Genomic DNA, 20,526 nt, shown 5'->3' on the forward strand with positions numbered 1-20,526 from the left:
TGCTTTTTATAACTATGTACTTAGTTACTTTATTTAGTACCCAGAAGCAGAGAAGAAGATTTTCAATGAATTAATGCATTTTCACTATAAGATCTATATAGCCCCACCCTAGCATCAAGAACCCCTGACCCAGGGGCATGAAATTCACAATTTTGGAAGAGGCACTCTTGCTCATCATAACTATGTACTTAGTTACTTTATTTAATACCCAGGAGCAGAGAAGAACATTTTCAAAGAATTAATGCATTTTCACTATATAATCAATAGAGCCCCGCCCACCAGAACCCCTGACCCAGGGGCCATGAAATTCATAATTTTGGAAGAGGCACTCTTGCTCATCATAACTATGTACTTAATTACTTTATTTAATACCCAGGAGCAGAGAAGAACATTTTCAAAGAATTAATGCATTTTCACTATAAGACCTATATAGCCCCACCCTAGCACCAGAACCCCTGACCCAGGGGCCATGAATTTCACAATTTTGGTAGAGGGCTCAATGCAATCATGCCAACAGTTTGACTGCTTGATGTCCAGGAGTAATGAAAAAGATTTTAAAAATGGCATTAATTTTGGTGGTATTAGCCCCACCCCTCAGGCCCCAGGGGGGCAGGGACCATGAAATTCATAATTTTTGTTCCCCTTCACGCATAAATGCTATATGCCAAATTTGGTTGAAATTGGTTGAGCGGTTTCAGAGAAGAAGCTGAAAATGTTCAAATGCTAACGCACATCGCACAACACACGTCGCACGACGACGGACAAAAACGGATAGCAATAGGTCACCAAGAAGGGCCAAAAGTCTTTAATCTATAACCCTTTAATGATCAATATTTTGTTAAACATTACTGAAGCAAAATTGTTCGTCTTAACAATTTATTTATATCATTATATTTGAACGAAAATCTCAGTCAAATTCTTATCTCATCTTATCAAAAATCAGACGGAAGACCCACTCGTTGCTCGCAACAAGATTGGATCTAGTTATTATTATTATTATTTGTTTTTTTTTTTTTTTTTTGTTTTTTTTTTTTTTTTTGTTTTTTTTTTTTTGAGATGTATGCTAGCAACTAAACAAAAAATACATAATGTAAGAGATCATAAAGCGTGATAGATATATGTGCATCATCATTTTTTGCGTTGTCAGTACTTCCGGTCGCCACCAGAAATGAAAATGCATTATCGCATTTTTTGTCTATCAAAGGAAATAACAACTTGATAAGTTTTTTGAACATGTATTTACGACTTAAATTGATGTCTTGGTGTTAATAAGAGGGGATTTTATTATACCCGCACTATCTAAAGAAAGTTCGGGTATATTGTTGTTACTCATGTCTGTCTGTCCGTCCATCTGTCCGTCCGTCTGTCACACTCTTCTTTCTCAAACTCCTCTTACATTTTACACAGTAGCCTAATCATCTTTTTGGAGATGATTGGTGGTGTCCTGTAGATGTGCAGTAAGGTTTCGGAATTTTCATTTTCTCCCTGGGGGTCAAATGAGGGTCGAAAAATGACGATTTTTATGCAAAAAGCCCCTGGTTCCCTGAACTACTCTTACATTTTACACAGTAGCCTAATCATCTTTTGGTAGATGGTTGGTGGTGTCCTGTAGATGTGCAGTAAGGTTTCGGAATTTTCATTTTCTCCCTGGGGGTCAAATGGGGGTTGAAAAATGACGTTTTTTATGCAAAAAGCCCCTGGTTCCCTGAACTACTCTTACATTTTACACAGTAGCCTAATCATCTTTTGGGAGATGGTTGGTGGTGTTCTATAGATGTGCAGTAAGGTTTCGGAATTTTTATTTTCACCCTGGGGGTCAAATGGGGGTCGAAAAATGACGTTTTTTATGCAAAAAGCCCTGGTTCCCTGAACTACTCTTACATTTTACACAGTAGCCTAATCATCTTTTGGGAGATGATTGGTGGTGTTCTATAGATGTGCAGTAAGGTTTCGGATTTTCATTTTCACCCTGGGGGTCAAAAAATGACGTTTTTTATGCAAAAAGTCCCTGGTTCCCTGAACTACTCTTACATTTTACACAGTAGCCTAATCATCTTACAGCCTAATCATCTTTTAGACTGATTATGATTGATTTTTATTGTTTAACGCTGAGTCGGCAATATTTCAGCCATATTTCAGCGATCAAATAAAGTGTATATTCCCATTTATGAATTTTGACACAAATTTTAAGAAAAGTGAGGTCAAGTTTGATTTAAATATCTTGAATGATTTCATTAAAACTGAGCTAAACACTAATTTAAGAAAATTGAGGTCAAGGTCAAAGGAAAGGTTAAGGTCAAAAAATGTTGATTCAGTTGAATAGCTAACATCAGTATGTATCAACATATGAAGTTTGATTACACTTTCTTGAATGGTATCTATAAAACTGAGCTAAACACTAATTTAAGAAAAGTGAGGTCAAGGTCAAAGGAAATGTCAATGTCAAAAAATATTTATGCAGCTGAATAGCTCTCATTAGTATGTATCAGCATATGAAGTTTGATAAAAATATCTTGAATGATTTCATTAAAACTGAGCTAAAAACTAATTTAAGAAAAGTGAGGTCAAGGTCAAAGGAAAGGTCAAGGTCAAAAAATGTTGATGCAGTTACATAGCTCTCATCAATATCTATCAGCATATGAAGTTTGATGAAAATATCTTCGATAGTTTCTTTGAAACTGAGCTTTGAACAGAGCTAAACGCAAAGCGTGACGGAAAGACAGAAGGAAGGATGAAAGGACGGAAGACGGACATGAAAAACACTATATGCACCGGTCATATTCATGGCGGGGCATAAAAACAAGGTAAAAAATTTTGTTTGCATGCACCCTTTCTCCACACCACCTCTCCATGTTCTAAGATTGAAGTTTTAATGTGAAAATGTTCTTAAGTTATGGTTTGGAGGTGTTTTTCTCAATTTGACCTTGAATGAAAATAGGAGTCAAGGTCAAAATTTTAGTGCAGTGCATCTTTTGTAAATGTCTTTTTTCTATTTTACAAATTTGAAATCCTAATGTGAAAGGGTTCTCAGGTTATAGCCTGGACTATATTTTTATGTAAAGATTGACCTTGACCTTATCGAAAGGTCAAGGTAAAAAAAGTTTGGTGGCCTCAACCCCAATTCCATACCACCTCTCCATGTTTCAAGTTTGAAGTCTTAATGTCAAAGGGTTGTCAAGTTAAGGCTCGGACAAAATTTGATTGAAGAAGAAAACTGACAAAAACAATATGTAGACTAGTATAGTCTACTTGTTGCATCAAACCTGTAGGAGGAGTAGATTTGAAAGAACAAATTTGTTTCTACATTATGTAATGAAACTTTCACATAAGATTCAACTTTTCTTGCCAGTGGTTCTTGAGAAGGAATTTTTTTCTTATACAGTAAAGCATGCTTATAGCGAAACAAGCCTATAATGAATTGACACTTACAGCAAAGCGATTTTCATTCCCCGTGACTTTAAAATATATTGTAAACTTAATGGATATAAGCAATTGCTTATAACAAAGCAAAATCGTCCGTCCCAGGCACTTTGTTATAAGCGTGTTTTACTGTACATTCCCATGTTTACATAACTTTGATCCCGTTGTGGCCGCACCCTACCCCTGAAGTTCATGATTTGGACAAAGTTGAATCTACACTAAGTAATGAAGTTTCACATAATTTTAAACTTTTCTGGCCCAGTGGTTCTTCATCAGAAGATTTTTGAAATAACATTAAATTATCACTCATTCTTATCTCCCCTTAAAAGAAGGTTTGGCCCTTCATTTGAACAATTGTTTTACACAAGAAAGAATATTTTGTATGAGAAATAAAACTCTTTGTGTTTCTAAATATTTCATCACACCTCTAGTGTGTTTCTTCTTATTTTAACTAAGATAATGATGATTTAATCCTGACTGTTCAATTTTGTACAGCCTATATATGATAATTATACCCTGAGGGGTATGTTTACCTGTCTTCAACAAGTCAGGTGATTGTTCACAGTGAGTACTTTTCAAGCATAATTGATCAAGTTCATTTCTGCCTACTGAAAATACTGATCTTGAGCAAATTAATAGGAGTTCCAAGTGAAATTTGTAACAAACCACGTTAAAAGACTTCTGGCTGTGTCCTTTTGTAATTATAGATATAGATCAAAGACAAGATAGTGAGTAAACTTATTTTTTTTTCTGGGAGGGATATCATTCTTGCTGCAGTATGAATTAGTGTAAAGTCCTAAAAAGTCATCAATTAAAAAAATAATTGTCTTATAATTCCACATTAATTTTGACTCAAGTAGATGTTAGAGAGAGAGATATTACTCCAGGTATATAGCCCCATGCAAAATATATATATCTGTGATAGCAAATTCTACAGGAGACAATTTTTGAAAAGCAATTTTCCTTCATGCATTGTTTTCAGAAAACTCAAAGCTGAAAATAATTAAAATTTATACCCATGTCAACATAGTGCAACTTTTATCTATATTGATAAAAATATACATTAAAAAAAGTATGATTAAATAGCTAAGTCAAAGTGTTTTGAATAGCAAAACCAAGCTATACCAGTGTAGCTTATTCAACTACAGAGCTTAATCAATTTTAAGAGATTGTGCAAGACCTGTTTTAATTCTTAAATCATTCTTAAAATATTTATATCACCATCCTGATTCAAGGGAGAGCTAGGCATATGACCAAAAAAGTCCATGATCTATTGATTTAATAAAGACACATGTATGTTTTGAGAAGATTAGTAAATAATGATGACAAATGGGAAACGGCCAGGTCAATAATCAAAAATTTTAGGAGATTTCAACATTTAAGACCATGCAGACATAACTCCTTCCCCTTTTCCCCCTTCCCAGCCCCAGGCTCGTTTATTTATACTAGGGATGTCAAATCGGTCAATTTTTGATAATCGGTTACTCGGACGTTTTTCCGATCGAGTAACCGGGTACTCGGTAAAAAATGTAAATACAAGTGTGTTAATTTTGTTTGAGCCCCGTTAAGCTCTGTTAAACCCCAAAGCTGTTTTTATCACGTTTATAAATGTATATACACATCGATTCCAACGGAAATGATCTTTTGGTACTAAATTTATTTATCAAGCACAAAAAACACAATTAATACATCAAAAATTACAAATGGTTTTCACTTCTTGTTTAGGATCTATTTCATCAAAAGGAGGACAATCTGTTACGCATGTTTATGATGATTAGATTAGCGAAAAAGAAGGAATGCTCGATGTTGGGATCGCTAGTCTAATATTATTTCATATGTTGACTGTTTCCCCCGTATACACTAAACTTACTACGCAGATTGATTTTCAACATTTGTTGGAATCTTTAGTTAGTTCTAAACATTTCTTCACTTTTGAAGTGGGTAGCGGCATTTCTATGCATGTCCGATTTCACTGCATGTAAATAATTTTAAAATGATTTGAAGATAATAGACCATCGACGTTCACTGACAAACAATCATTGAAGCCATCCAAAAATTAGGGACCACAATAGCTGAGAACAGCGGGGTGATTGGTCACTAATTACTGTATATATACAGCCACAGACGATAACGGGTGTTTTACAGGTGTAGATGACGACACGCAAATTATCGTATGCATATTTATGTTATTTTTTGATAAGTTTTTGATAAAAATATGTACTTTGAAATAAGAAAAAATATACATCCGAGTAACCGAGTACCATTTTTAGTATTCGATACTCGGACGTTCAATCGAGTACCCGGTTAACCGGGTACTCGTTGACATCCCTAATTTATACAAATTATTTATAACTTGTTCTGGTATAAAATACTAAGTAAATCGTGAATAATACAAAAATGTACAGGTACACAAAGTATAATGGCGGGTCTCTGAATGATTTTCATTTTCTAATTCTAGGAGGGTGGACTGACCCTAAGGGGTCCTGAATAAAATGTCAAGCAGATTATCACTAACACACTTGACGCAGGTCATATTGTGATCATTTCCAGTTTCAGGGTGAGGATGACTTCAAGGGTCATAAACTATATACCATTTAATGCATAATGACTCGAGGGACAATAAGTGGAGAGTTTTCAACCATTTTCAAGCTACAATGTATATGATCATTTGAAGTTTTAGGGGTTGGGAATGACCTCTGGGGGGTCATGACCCCATATATCCTATTTAGTGTGTTATAATACAAAGATGACTTAGGGGCTTCTGCTCTAATGAAAGCTATTTTATTGTTTCCGGTTCCAAAGATCGAGTGGAATGACCCCAGGGACTTGCCTCATTGTATAATTTGTTTAATTGTGGCATTCCAATGATCTTTGACCCTTTTCCACCTAAAGGCCCCTAACCATTTTCATTTCCGATTATTTTAACCCGTTCTAGTCGCCCGTGTGGCGCAGTAGTTAGAACGTCTGCTCTAGAGTCGTGGAGTAAGGAGTTGATCTTTAAGTCGCGGGTTCGAATCCACTGCGGGACGTGGAGACCAGTTCTTCGGATGAGACTGTATAAACCGAGGTCCCGTGTTGCAGAAGTTGTTGGCACAAAAAAAAGATCCCTCACTGCTCAATGGCCCTAAGTGTCGACCATAGGTTAAAATTTGCAGCCCTCCACCCAACAGTGGCTGTCAGCTATCATCCGCAACTGTACTCAGCAATGCTGGTACCGGACATCCATGCATGGCTGTACCTGCTCACTAATATCAAAAACGCATACTTGCCAACCTCCAACATGTAAAAATCTGGTCATGACCAGATTTGGAAAGTAAAAAATCTGGTCATAATGCGTAACGACATTCACGACACATTTACCATGATTAAATTAAATATATATATAAGCATTTGTGTATTGAGAATTATTTTATTAAAATGAGGCTTTAATGACAATGACAAAAAATTAATATATATTGATTAAATTTAACTGCTAAAAGAGCATTGAAGGTTTCATTTTTCAGTATTGACCTGAATTAAGAGTGCATTTTTTTTTAAAGGAAAGTTCTTTTAGAATCTGCATTGCTGATTTGAAGCACATGGGAAGTTTGTGTTAAATTTGAAAGTATTCCAATCTTGGTTTTGAAGTTATTTTTCATCTCCCGAATTCATTTAATTAACAAGTGCTATTAAATTTACAGTAATGCCTACACTATCTTCAAACACTTTATTTTATGTAATGAAAGTTGTTTTCCAAGATTCCTTGATATGTACATAAATATCGTTTCTCTTTTTCTTGGTTCAATTTGTTCCTGTTGGCCCTGATAACGATCTCGTTCTATCGGAAGCCATTTTAAATTGACTTCAAACTCTGATTTGTCAAAACAACTCTCAGGTAATTGTTTACACCAGTGCACTGATAAATTATTGGTACACGGCCTACTGAACATAGCCATCGGCATTGTTTACGTATATCCAAGCTTGGGTTGTAACTGGAAGTTAAAAGTGCAACCTAATTTACGAACCAAATCCGAAAAATCGGGAGATTTTCGGGTTGTTTGGCAAAAATCGGGTGAAAAGCATGACCCGCCGTGTCATAAAAAATAATCGGGTGAACACTGGCGGATTTAAGGGGGGGCGTGGGGGGCGCACGCCCCCCCCTAAAATTTTCAAACTATGATATGACTAATATTAATAATGCCATACTTTAGTATATAACTAACCAATACCACTATTTTTGTGCCTGGTTTTACTCTTAAAATACACGAAAACCCAGGAGCTTCCGGGGGCTTCGCCCCCTGGGCCCCCTCTATTCAAAGTATGATATGATTAGTATTAATAATGCCAAACTTTGGTACACATAAACTAACCAATACCACTATTATTGTGCCTGGTTTTACTCTTAAAATACACGAAAACCCAGGAGCTTTCGGGGGCTTCGCCCCCTGGGCCCCCACCAGGGCTTCGCCCTGGACCCACTTGGGGCCTTAAGGCGGCCCCCAGACCCCCTGCATGAACGAAGTTATCCACGCCCCCCCCCCCAATAACAAATCCTGTATCCGCCCATGGTGAAGGGTCGAAAAATCGGGTGTAACCCGACGAAATCGGGTGAGTTGGCAACTATGAAAACGGAATGTCAGAGCAAGATTTTCTGGATTGTTCAACGTATTAAACTATATGTTGACAACTTGTTAATTAAGTATGGATTGTTTTTTAATGAAAAATACGAAATGTGTTAATATGGAGGAAAGAAAATATCTGATTTTAAATAAATCTACTTTATGGAAGGCTGTAATCGCCAAAACGGTAACGATAACTAGCATAGTGAATATATCGCGGAAAATACATGTATATGTAAGCTTGACTATGCCTAAATCCATTGCATAGATCGCTATAATCTCTAAAAAGTAACATTTACTACAGCGTACCTTTTGTATATCTATGACTGTATACCTGTGCCTGATATACAACATCTGCGACTGTACCTGTGCCGTACAGACTCAACCCGCGCTTGATTAATAACATCCACAACAAAAAATTCTGTGGATTTTCTCCGATTTAGATTTAGACTTAATTCAATCAAAGCGTAATTAACGCTAATCTTTATATTACCCATGACAGTGATACCGAGACAAACGATGTCAGCAGTGATTAGGGAAGGATCCAAAACTTTTACAGATTTAAATTTAAAGCTTTATGTTCAGAGTACAATATGATCCAGGTCTTTAATTTTTTTTGGGGGGGGGGGATGATTTCAATATCCTACGTGCTCAATAATAATGTTGAATTTAAAATGAAACATTGCTAGTATAATTATAGAAAAAATACGAGTAAACAATAAGCAAAGTAAAATAAAAAAGGAAATAAAAATAAATATTGGAATTAATTTGTAACCCTAAATTTTATGTTAGAAAGTATAAGTACGTCACAATTTTATTAATCTCACCCATTTCATTGATCACGCAAGAGGTGTCAATGAAAAACACAGGTTTTTTCCCATAAATATATGTCTTATGATATATACGGGTTAAATGGGCTGATTCACGCGTTTTCAATGTGTTATATATAAACATCTCAAGTGCACCCCAGGAAGTAGCCTCCTATGCCCTGAAAAAGAAAAGTTCCTAACAAAAAAACCTTGATTTATTTACAAAGTACATAAAATTTACTAGACACAGGTATCAAAGTTGTAAAAATAGGCTGGAAGAACCCCCCCCCCCCCAAAAAAAAAATCTCCAAAAAAAAAAAAAAAATAGAAATTAATTTTATATGCATGAAACAATTAACATCTTGACTGGTCGATAACCTTGGTGTGATACCTGAAATATGTAGGGTATGGTATTAAAATAATTGATTTATTGTAATTCCTAGCGGCAGCGACTGGAATCAAGGGCAGAGAACCAGTGCTATGGATGTCCGGTACCAGCACTGCCGATTACAGTTGCGGATGTTAGCTGACAGACCCCACTCCCTCCACCGGCAAGTGGTGGCGTCTCCATATGAGTGAAAAGGACGTTAAACAACAAACAAACCCCATTCTATACTAAACGTTTAAAATAATATATTCATAATGTACTTACCGCCTGTTATAGGTACTGTTAACTTGATATAATAATTAATCTATTTAAAACACAAACTAAATATTAATAATCCCAGTGGTAATAATGATGTACATACACCATGTGCAAAACAATAATGATAACGTTAAAAGTAGTGCTCGCAGTGTGACGTAATTCCATGCACGAGTCTACAAATTTTCCAAAAAGGTGTACATTTGTAAAATTTATATTATAATTACGTACAATTTTTTTTTCATAAGTTTGTGTTATCTATTCTAAATATGACAGGAAAACGGGTGAATCGTGGGTGGGGGTTGATTTTTTACAAAGTTGATTGGGTCAAGATTTGGAAAGGGGTTCTCCGAGTCCTACCCAAATACCGATAAAAATTGCACAAGCTGTCATTTTGGCATCTAATTTTTTTTTAAGTTCATCAAAAAAGCTATGCACTAAAATAATAATATTTGTTGTTTTGACAATAAATTCAAGAAGTTCCAGTTATGGGTAGAAAATTAACCACCCCCTTTATTTTTTTACACAAATCTTTAGAATTTACATTATTAGGTAATATCACACTGGTAATGAAATATTTACATGCGCGGATCTGGGGGGGGGGGGGAGGGGGGTCCGGAACCTAAATACGAAATCTGTATACGAAAGCACCTAAAATTGACCTTGGAACCCCCCCCCCCCCCCGAAAACACAGACTCCTGTTAAGTTAGTATGGAAAGTTACACATATGAAGCTTAAAAAGTGAACGGCCAAACCCCCCCTCTACCCTCCCCCCCCCACCACCACCACCACCACGAAATAGTGAAATAGGTTTTCACAGTTTGGGAGAGGATTTTTTTTTTGCCAGTCAAGAAATTTCTGGGTTGGATCCCCCTGGAAAAAATTCCTGGATCCGCACCCGATTTACATAAGAGGCCCATATGGGCTGCATGTTCACCTGAGCATTTTATGCTTGATTTAAATGTGTGCTTCTTCCCTGGTTACCAGGATTTGAAGGAGAGCAGTCAGAGCACATTTCAGGGACGTAGCAACGTTTTTGAAAGGGGGGGGGGGAGGGGAGGGGAGGAGGCAGCCATGCAGAGAAAAAAAAAATTCAACTTTCCTGAAAAAACTTGACAAGCCAAAAAAAATTTTTTTTTTTTCAAAACTCAAAAATCCTATTTCGTGGGGTGGGGTGGGGGTGGGTTCCAACTTTTTTCAGTACCCCAATTTTATATATACACTACTACATTATCTTTATTTGACTATAATGCAACAAAAAGTGGGGGGAGGGGGCAATCACCCTTTCATGAACATATTCAATAGTAAAAAGTTATGTTTCGAAAAAAAGTGGGGGGGGGCATGCCCTCTGCCCCCCCCCCCCCCGATGCTACGTGCCTGTATTTAGAGGCAAACACATTAGTGCGGGTATTACTGTCTTATGACAGCATCTAGTTGGCTTTGTTATTTATTAAAATACTGTAAAGTTCAGTATTTCTATACAGTACCTTGATATCATTATTTCATCCGAAGAATTTTGTTGTGAATACAGATGAATGCATGCTCACAGCTTTTCAGTACTTTTTAAAAGAACTTTGATTTATTCATTTGAAGAACGTAGCTAACATTTACTTTTTATCATGAAGTACATGGAATACTGGTGCATTTTCTAACATTGTTTCTTAAAGTTTACTTTTTTAAATTTAAAATTTAATATTATAAATATTAATAACCCGTTAAGGTTTCATAAAATACATTCTCATAGCGTCAGGGGTCCTGAGTCAACGTGCCGTTGGGACCCCTAACTTCATTCAATATTTTACGGGCTGACTGCTGCGACGTTTTCCGAGAAAATTACAAATCTTGATTGTTTTTCTCATCTCTCAACCAATCACATTCAGCCTTTGGATGATAACAAATTGTAGCAAGTGCATTTTTCTGTTTACATTATCTGTCTACTTATGAAAGTTTTTGATTCGATTGGTGTTTCTCATTAAGAGAATCAAGCCCAAAAAATGAATGGAGTTGGGTCAGGATTCCCACGGCAACGTGTTGATAAGGACCCCTGACGTTGTGAGGATGATCATAATGTTAATCTAAAGACAGCAAAGTGAAGTTTTGGAAAATCAAACAACCTTATGAGAAAGGGATAGATTACCCTGTAAATATTTTTTCCGTTGTTCGTCGGTCCTACAAGTACTCTGAAGTTGATATGGAAAGGATATGGAGTTCCTCATTGAAAACATTTATGTATAGTTTTTGGAGACCAGGTCTTCCAACAAACAGTTGGAATTTCTAATGGGCACTAATTGCGCTCCTTTATTAGCCTACTAGTTGTTATATTCCTATGAAGCAGAATTTATTAATAAATATCTAAATGAGAACAAGGAAACACTTGCTGTGGCCTTCAGATATACTGAAAGCGTTTTATCAATTAACAATAGTTATTTCCATTCATATGTCGACGCCATACATCCAAAACTCGAAATAAAAGACACCGCAGAGTCTGCCAGATCTGTTTCATATTTGGATGTTTTACTGACTATAAACGATAAGGGCTAACTAACAATTAAATTGTTTGAGAAACGTGATGACTTCATCTTTTCCATCATCAATTTTCCTTACTTATGTAGCAATATACCCTTATCACCTGCATATAGGGTTTATATCTCCCAGTTGATTCGATACGCAAGAGCATGCTCCACGTACGAGCAATTTCTAAAGCTATTGACAAAGAAGTTGATGAAACAAGGACAGTCCCGTTTAAAGTCATCATAACTTTCCTTATTTATGTAGTAATATTCCGCTATCACCAGCCAATGGGGTTTACGTCCCCCAACTTATTCGATACTCAAGAGCATGCTCTGAGTACGATCAATTTTTAAAGCGAGGCAGGCTACTGACAGATAAGTTGATGTTACAGGGATTTCAACAACCTCATTCGTAAATTCTGTGGTCGTTATAATGACCTTGTTAGCAAATATAAACTATCATTGGGTCGTATTTTGGCTGACCTTTTGTTTTTTTTTTTTGTTTCATACCAATTGTTAGGTCTTTGATTTTATACTGAATTTGACTACGTCATATTCTGTCTACCTGATCAGTACTTGGCACTCACAGCGGGTGTTACCGGTCGACAGGGGATTAGATGCTTACTGTATCCGAGCAGAACAACTTTAGGTTCTGTATTTTCAATATTCAATATTGTGACTTATCTGGTTGCTTGATTTCAATTTTATTTAAATTAGAAATACTTGATAGTTATTATTTATTACAAGATTTTCACTGTTATTTAAGGAATTTGTTCATTGAATAATAAGTGTGCAAAATACATTAAATTGAAAATCTGCGCCAGAAGCATTTTGATAGGAATTAGCATATAGAGCATATTGCGTCAAATTAAATTTGGGACAAGATTATAAATTGTAATTATTTGATAGAAACAATGCCGAAAGTGAGATTTACTTGAAACGATTTTGTGTAAAGAACTCCGAATTTCCAGGTGAAGTACTAAAAACTGCACAGAAACATGAACATACAGTAAATGGAGAAGGAATCAGGAAGACAGTGTTCTGGCAATGAAATAAGATTGTCCAAAACTATTTTTTAAAAATCTTACTTTAAAATTACATCGTTTCATTTCAGCTCAGATTTCTGCTTATTCTTTTTTAATATAAAAAAATAAAAGTTAAAATTGTTGTTATATATGATCTTGCAATTATTTTGTCAATGTAAGTAAAAACAAGGGAAAAGGATATTATAAGAACCTTCATCATTAAATGATTTCAGGATGTCTGCATTAAAAACAAGGTCTGACAAGGAAGATATATACTTTTGAAAGGAACGGATTACTTGGAAGAGTCTCCCTATGCCTACATTGGACTTTGAGGGAGTCGTACAATGCCTGCATTGGCTCTTCTGTGAGTCGCCCAGTGCCTGCATTGGACTTTGAGAGAGTCGTACAATGCCTGCATTGGCTCTCCTGAGAGTCGAAAAATGCCTGCATTGGACTTTGAGAGAGTCGTACAATGCCAGCATTGGCTCTTATGAGAGTCGCCAAATGCCTGCATTGAACCTGCCTAATGCCTGCATTGGCTCTTATGAGAGAGTCTCCCAATGCCTGCGTTGGACCTTGAGAGACTCTTCCAGTGCCTGGATTGGACCTTGAGGGACTCTTCCAATGCCTGCATTTGACCTTGAGAAGTCACCTAATGCCTGCATTGGCTCTTATGAGAGAGTCGCCCAATGCCTGCATTGGACTTTGAGAGAGTCTCTCAATGCCTGCATTGGCTCTCATAAGAGTCGCCCAAAGCCTACATTGGATTTTGAGATAGTCGAACAATGCCCGCGTGGACCCTTTAGAGGGTCAGGCAATGCCTGCATTGCTCATTGAGTGAAAGAGAGTCTCAATGCCTGCATTGTATTCGTGCAATGTCTGCATAGGCCAACCACGAACACATTCCCTTGACAGATTGTCATGAAATTCTTGCATTGGCTTTACTATAAAAAGATTTTCAAAATATTTTAGACATTGGTGATTCTTAGCGGTAATTTACAAATAATATTTCATTTTCGTAATTATCGTCACTGCATTGCAGGTTTATTTATTTTCCAAGTGTTCAAACAGATTTTGTATTCCTTTAACGCTAAATTGCATTAGTCTATTACATTTAGAACAACTTCAACTGCATATGTGATTAAGATAAAATTCAAATCAGAATGAGAAGAAAATTGTAAAAAAATTAAATGAACACATAGTCAATATTTCCGTAAAGACTTTATCACATGAATTTGGAAATGGGCAATTTAAACCATAAAATGTATTTCGGGATACTTTTGTAATCATAAACAACTTCCTTCATAAATTCGTTAAGTTACATTCACTCTGGTAGTAGAAGCCCAGATTTCTTTCCACATTACCTAAAAAATTGATCTTAAATTTAAAAAAAATAATTAAGAGAAATAGAATTTAGTTGAGACACCATTGCATCTAGGTTTACGTTGATTTCTTTATTTGAAACTGCAAACGAATAACGACAATGACATGTTTGTGTCTAGAAAGAACAAAATAATACATATTATTCTACCTAAAGTATTTTTTAAAAAATACCTAAATGGATAGCACGACCACGAGGTGCTGTGACCTTGAATTTGGCTGGCGGGGCCAGTGGTTCTGATCAAACCTGTATATTTATTTATACCCAGATTTACTGCGCAAGTGGACTGGGTTGATTTAAAGAATACATAATAAGATTACAAAAAGAGTGTTCGACAAAATCCTTTACAATGTGTTAGAATTACTGACTTGATTCAAATAATCGAATAAGAAATAAGTTTACAAAAGTGTGTTCGATACACGCCTAAATAGAATATATGAAATTACTTTGCCACACACTCCCCCGCCAAAGAAATTGGGTTGCCCTTGATGAGATATATGGAGAAAATGTTACACGCCGGCGCCAAAGGAAGACTGAACACGAGACCGTCCGCTCTGGAGTAAAAACAAAGATGATGGCAGTAAATCTTCGAAAGATTTTAAATCTCATTTTGAAATACATGTATGTGCTACCCTGAATAAATGATCAGTAGCCGAAATGGTTATGCATCTGGTGGTATCACTGAAAGGACAAGCCAAGCCTGTTCTAGGTAATTTACCTGGGGAAGAAAAGTGTAACTACAGACTGTTGTGTAAGGTACTGGAGGAGAGGGTTTTTTTATACTTTTTTCAGACCGAACTCCACAGAGCGCAGCTCAGAGAGACACGACAGAAAGCCACAGAGACTTCACCGGAACTGGGACAAGAAATTCGGCGGTTAACGAATCTGGCTTACCCCACAGCTTTAGTAGATGTATGGGAAACCAATGCAAAGGAACAGTTTATAGATACTATAAACATCCGTCTGAGAGTGAAACAAGTGAGACCAGCCGACTTGAATGACGCTGTCAGACACGCAGTTGAGTTGGATGCATTCAAGGCAGCTTACCAGCGTATACATGAAAACCCAATCTATGCTAGATCCACATATAATGAAGAAGAAAAATTGGAGTCCATCTCCATATTGATCAGAGCAGTGATTGATCTCCAGAAGGAAAGGAAATTAAGGTCCTTATAAATGAGAAAAGATATATTGGAAGCCATCAGGCTGTACAGAGGAGTGGCCAAAAACCTTAAGTTGTATGTCACTTTTGTAAGAAAAAAGGCATGTTAAGCAAACTTTTTAAAGTACTTAACTTAGACAAAGCTGCAAACGAATACGATCTTCCAAGCAAAGAGGGTTATCCTGCTCTCACGTGATAAAACAAATACAGACAATAAGGAAGCAGGTAAATCAGGGGTTACCAATAAGGTCGGTGAGGCTGAAATGTTTATACATGTTTATCCTGAGATAAAGCGTAAAGTCGTTAAGTTTTTGATAGATTTGGGTCCACCATTGTTTGATAAGGTCCCGTAAGTTGGTCTTATAGAGCCTTCTTGTCGATTTGTCGAGTCTGAACGTGCTTTAGTGACTAGAACCGTGGTATGTTGAGGCAAAGTAGCACCAGTTAGAATGATGAACATGTCAGGTGAAGCTCATATGATCAATAAGTGGAAGTGGCTAACTTGTTACCAGCTGACAGTGTCTGTGCTGGGGTACAAGAGAATAAGAATTTTGTCCAACAAAGGTTGCCCGATCATATTAAATATATGTATGAAAGAACTGCAGAAGGAATGGACTCCAAGAATGCCAAAATGGTTTACAAATTGTTATTGCAGTATTCAAATTTGTTCGCCGAAACTGATGCAGACCTAGGCCAGACAATTGTTACTGAGCACAAAATAGGTACTGGAACTGCATCTCCCATCAAGCAGCACGCAAGATATCTTCTTGTCCATATGCAAACAGAAGTTGATCAGCATGTGGATGACATGCTTAAAAGAAATTTCATAAAAGAATCAACAAGTTCGTGTTCTTCGCCGTCGTTCTCGCTAAAAAGGAAGATGACACAACTAGATTTTGCGTTGACTTTCGTAAGTTAATGAGGTGATTTTTAACACTTTAAACAACCATTCCACATGATAAAATAAAGTCTAGATTTTTGACATCACAGACAGCTTTTTCAATAAAATAGGAAGTCGTATATATAACATGCCGTGTCATTGGTCATCTGCAAAACTTTTTTTGTTAAAAAACATTCTGATTGTACACACCAGTACTCCAAAGATGATATTAAAAAGATGCCTGAGTTTCTGATTGATAATATTCATGTAGTTTTTGGAGATCAAATCTTCCAACAATCTGTAGGAATTTCAAAGTGTACTTATTTCGCCCTGTTATTAGCAGATTTATTTTTGTATGGTACTTATTGCGCCCCGTTTTTAGCAGATCTATTTTCATATGAAGTAGAATTTATTAAAAATTTCTACATGAAAAAAAGAAGTCTCTTACTGAGGCCCTCAATTCGACATTTAGAGATATTGGCGACGTCTTATCATTTAACAATTTTCATTTCATTCTTATTTTGATTCGATATATGCCTTTGAACTCGAAATAAAAGACACATCTGATCATATTTGGATATTGTACTAGAAAAAGACATTATTGGCAACTTAACATCAAAACTTTATGATAAATGCGATGACTTCAGTTTTTCTATTGTCAACTTCTCTTATTTATGTAGCAATATACCATTATCACCTGCATAGAGAGTTTATGTCTCCAAGTTCATTTAATATGCAAGGACATGCTCTACGTACGAACAATCTCTAAAACGAGATATGCTATTGACAAATAATTGATGAACCAAGGATATCAACAATTTTGTTTAAAGTAGATATTCCGCAAATTGTATGGTAGATACATTGACCTTGTTAGCAAAAACAAATAAACAATCTATCGTTAAATTGGATGTTGATTTTGTTCATATATAAAACGATATCTGTGTTTAGGTGTCACCTAATCAACATTCATGAAATAAGAAAATAACCAACAGTATCAAATCTCGAAAGTCCAATGAAACGATACAGATTTGGAGCAGAGCAAACACGGACCTCAAAATTTAGAGATGGGCTCAGTGAGCATCCTCTGCCGACCGGTCACACCCGCAATCATACTGTGTAGAGAAATTCAATGAGAAATCTCCCGCCTACATACAAAGTTTTTCATACAAATTGTTAGGCCATTATTTCAAAAATATTTATTTTTTATTTAAAAAAATGGTTGAAGAGGAAGATGTGTGAGGGACAGACGAATCAGGATAACAATATACACAAACTTTCATTACAGCGGGTATAATAAATTTTTTTAGATTTATTTACTACTGAGTTTACAGATATGCTGTGCTTCAATAATAATATAACAAAATATATCACAAAAGATTTTTTTTAAATACCTCTTATCAGCTAACTTAAATCAGTTCTGGAGGAAAGCGAGTTTCCATCATCGTTAGAGTACTTAAAGTACTTACCGATATTGCAAAAAGAAGCCCGGTACAAAACTCATAGCAGCCATATGTATCTTGAAGTGGTTTTCGATTGAAGTCATCAAAGTTGTCAATAGATACACATTCTGCAATAACGATTAAAGATATGACTGTTGAAAATGCATCAACAGATGTTGATCGAGGAATTGAATTGAGAGGGGGGGGGGGGCGCAAAAAGTAGGCAGGGGGTCTGGGGGCCGCCTTGAGGCCCCCAGTGGGTCTTCGACCTGTTGGGGGCCCAGGGTGCAAACCCCCTGGAAGCTCCTGGATTTTAGAGAGATTTTAGAGTAATGCGAGAAAATAAGTCGTAATAACGAGATAGTAAGTCGTTATATTACGACATATTATCTCGTAATTACGACTTATTATCTCGTTCGTACAAACAGTATCTCTTCGTACGACTTGGTATCTTGTACGTCCAGCATAGCAAAAATATTTTCAACTGGCAGAAATACGCTCCCGTAATACTACTTTGTCATAACAAAAAACGTCAGAACTATTTTCAGATCATTTATTGACTTGAATTCTATGTTCTGTAAAGCATCGGCATCCTTACGTTCAAATATGTCTTAAATATATAATAACTCTACTTTTACTAGAGTATCTGGACAATAGCCTGCATATTATACAACTTATTCAGTCTTTCCATGGTATAAAAACACATATTTTAAAATTCATTATATTTATATTACTACATCGTTCAAGTACAAACCATTGAAGTACAAGATGTATTTGCATCTGTGTCTTCCAAATTTTAGACACGTGCTGCATGTTTAGATTAGGAAGTCATCTTAATATCTATGAACAATTTTCTGTATTGCGCTCTAAAAACAATATAGCCCTCTTAACAAAAATTTACAATTACAATAGTCAAATATAGTTCGCTATAGTTAACAATATAGTAAATACTTTGATTTACTATGAAACTATACTTTAAGGCAGAGATTTTTTTTACCAGGTGGTAAATTCCAGGTGAGGGAGGGGCTTATTTTGTACAGGTGTGAATGCCTTGAGGGTTAGCAGTCTACCTGTGGTCGTTTGTCTCCAAATCCCTATACACAGGAAGTGATTTAATACACAGTAGAGTACCCAAGAAGTGAAACTTTACCTGTGTTGGGATTCTGAGATGATTTTAAATTAGAAATAAAAAGTTGTAAATAAAGTTTAATCTCAATAACTTTTATTAATTTATAGTTGAATGTGTGTCAAAGCATCCCCATCCATTAAAAAATATAATTATTTAAAGTGTTAGTTGAGTTTTGAAAAAAAAAGGTTATAACTTTGATATATATTATCATAAAAATTTAACTAGGTATTTCAATGTTATGTAACATTTTTCTATATGCACTTTCGTAAAGACTGTCCAGTTGGTGTCAGCCAAACTGGCATTTAAACATAGGCAGGCCCGTAGGAAGCAATTTCAGTTGGGGGGGGGGGGGGCACAGCCATACATTTTCAGTTGAGGGGGCATTGTTAACTATCAAAAATTTCTTGACAAGCAAAAAAAAAAAAAAGGTCATGAGACGTATTATTGAGGGGGCACAGGCATATAGTAGCTATTTTTTTTTTATAGTAATCTATATATCGGCAAAATTATTTGGGGGCACGCCCCCCCCCCCGGTTCCTACGGCCATGATAGGCACTTGTTTCTAAAATAATTTTTTTAAGCCACGGTATAATAACACAAGATATCTAAAACCGTACTACATGGAGTACCTCCATCCCAAGAATCGCAGTCATTACACTTTCAAAGAATTTATCTACAAGACCATGTCATCTAGCGTCAAAACTCTTCTCGTCGACTAGGAAATTTGTCTCACACCATGATGTAGTTTACTAATCTTGGGCAGAGAGCAAAATTTTTTTTAAAAATGTGGGTTTAAAAATTTAATTCAAACGATTAAATATTGCAGTAAATAAATCAATCTTTTCCCATAAATTTTCCGATGTAATTTTAGAAACAGATTTCTAACAGATTTCAAAATCCAAGAACATATTCCGCCAGTGATTAGTACAAGTGCCTGAGCATTTAAACCTCAAATAATCACATTCACCACCTGCAGATTACTTGCCACATAAGCCCATTTATAAAAATGCAAATTAACATTGATGCGAGTTTTTGAAATCGTATCAAATTGATTTTTTTATTTAAATGAAAAAGGCAACAGTCTATTCATTGTAGTAGCTACATGTAATTTGCAAAATGTTCATTTATTTGATGTGTCTAAACTATTTCCAATTTAATTTCAACAGTTGATGTGATAATTTTTTAAGTGAAATCATCAAAATTGTATTTAATATTAATAACTAGTCAGAGATACAACACTTCAGAATACATTATTTTCTCCATACTCACGGTCAAATTTAAAAGGTTTTGTTGTCTTTTTAATTGCAGCTATCCAATACATGTTTCCATCTGAGGGTACTAGAGCTGCATATTCATCTGATAATTCAAACAACCCACTTTCGTTTGATCCGAGAAGTCTGCAGCTCAAGTTGGCATCACTCCAGGTTCCTTCTTCATTATTTAAAAGAAAGAAAAAAAGTAACAACAAAACATTACGTAGCCTTAAGATTTCATCATCGTTCTATCAGAATTTTAAAGATTTTCTGAAAA

The 20,526-nt window shown here is 35.8% G+C and overlaps 1 protein-coding gene across 2 annotated transcripts in view; it reads right to left on the minus strand.

The window, feature by feature from the left end:
- LOC133184122 (uncharacterized) overlaps positions 1 to 20,526 on the minus strand; it is an 80,959-nt gene that overhangs the window by 39,594 nt on the left and 20,839 nt on the right. For both annotated transcript variants that reach the window (XM_061318986.1, XM_061318985.1), the window contains exons 2-3: positions 20,266 to 20,427; positions 17,895 to 17,995 (exon numbers count right to left, since the gene is read on the minus strand). In XM_061318986.1, coding sequence (XP_061174970.1) covers positions 17,895 to 17,995; positions 20,266 to 20,427 — 263 coding nt within the window. The remainder of the gene's footprint in view (positions 1 to 17,894; positions 17,996 to 20,265; positions 20,428 to 20,526) is intronic.

This window comes from Saccostrea echinata, unplaced genomic scaffold (assembly GCF_033153115.1).
Source record: "Saccostrea echinata isolate AGI-Se365-2 ecotype Australia unplaced genomic scaffold, CSIRO_AGI_Sech_v1 ptg000010l, whole genome shotgun sequence".
Taxonomy (NCBI): Eukaryota; Metazoa; Mollusca; class Bivalvia; order Ostreida; family Ostreidae; genus Saccostrea; species Saccostrea echinata.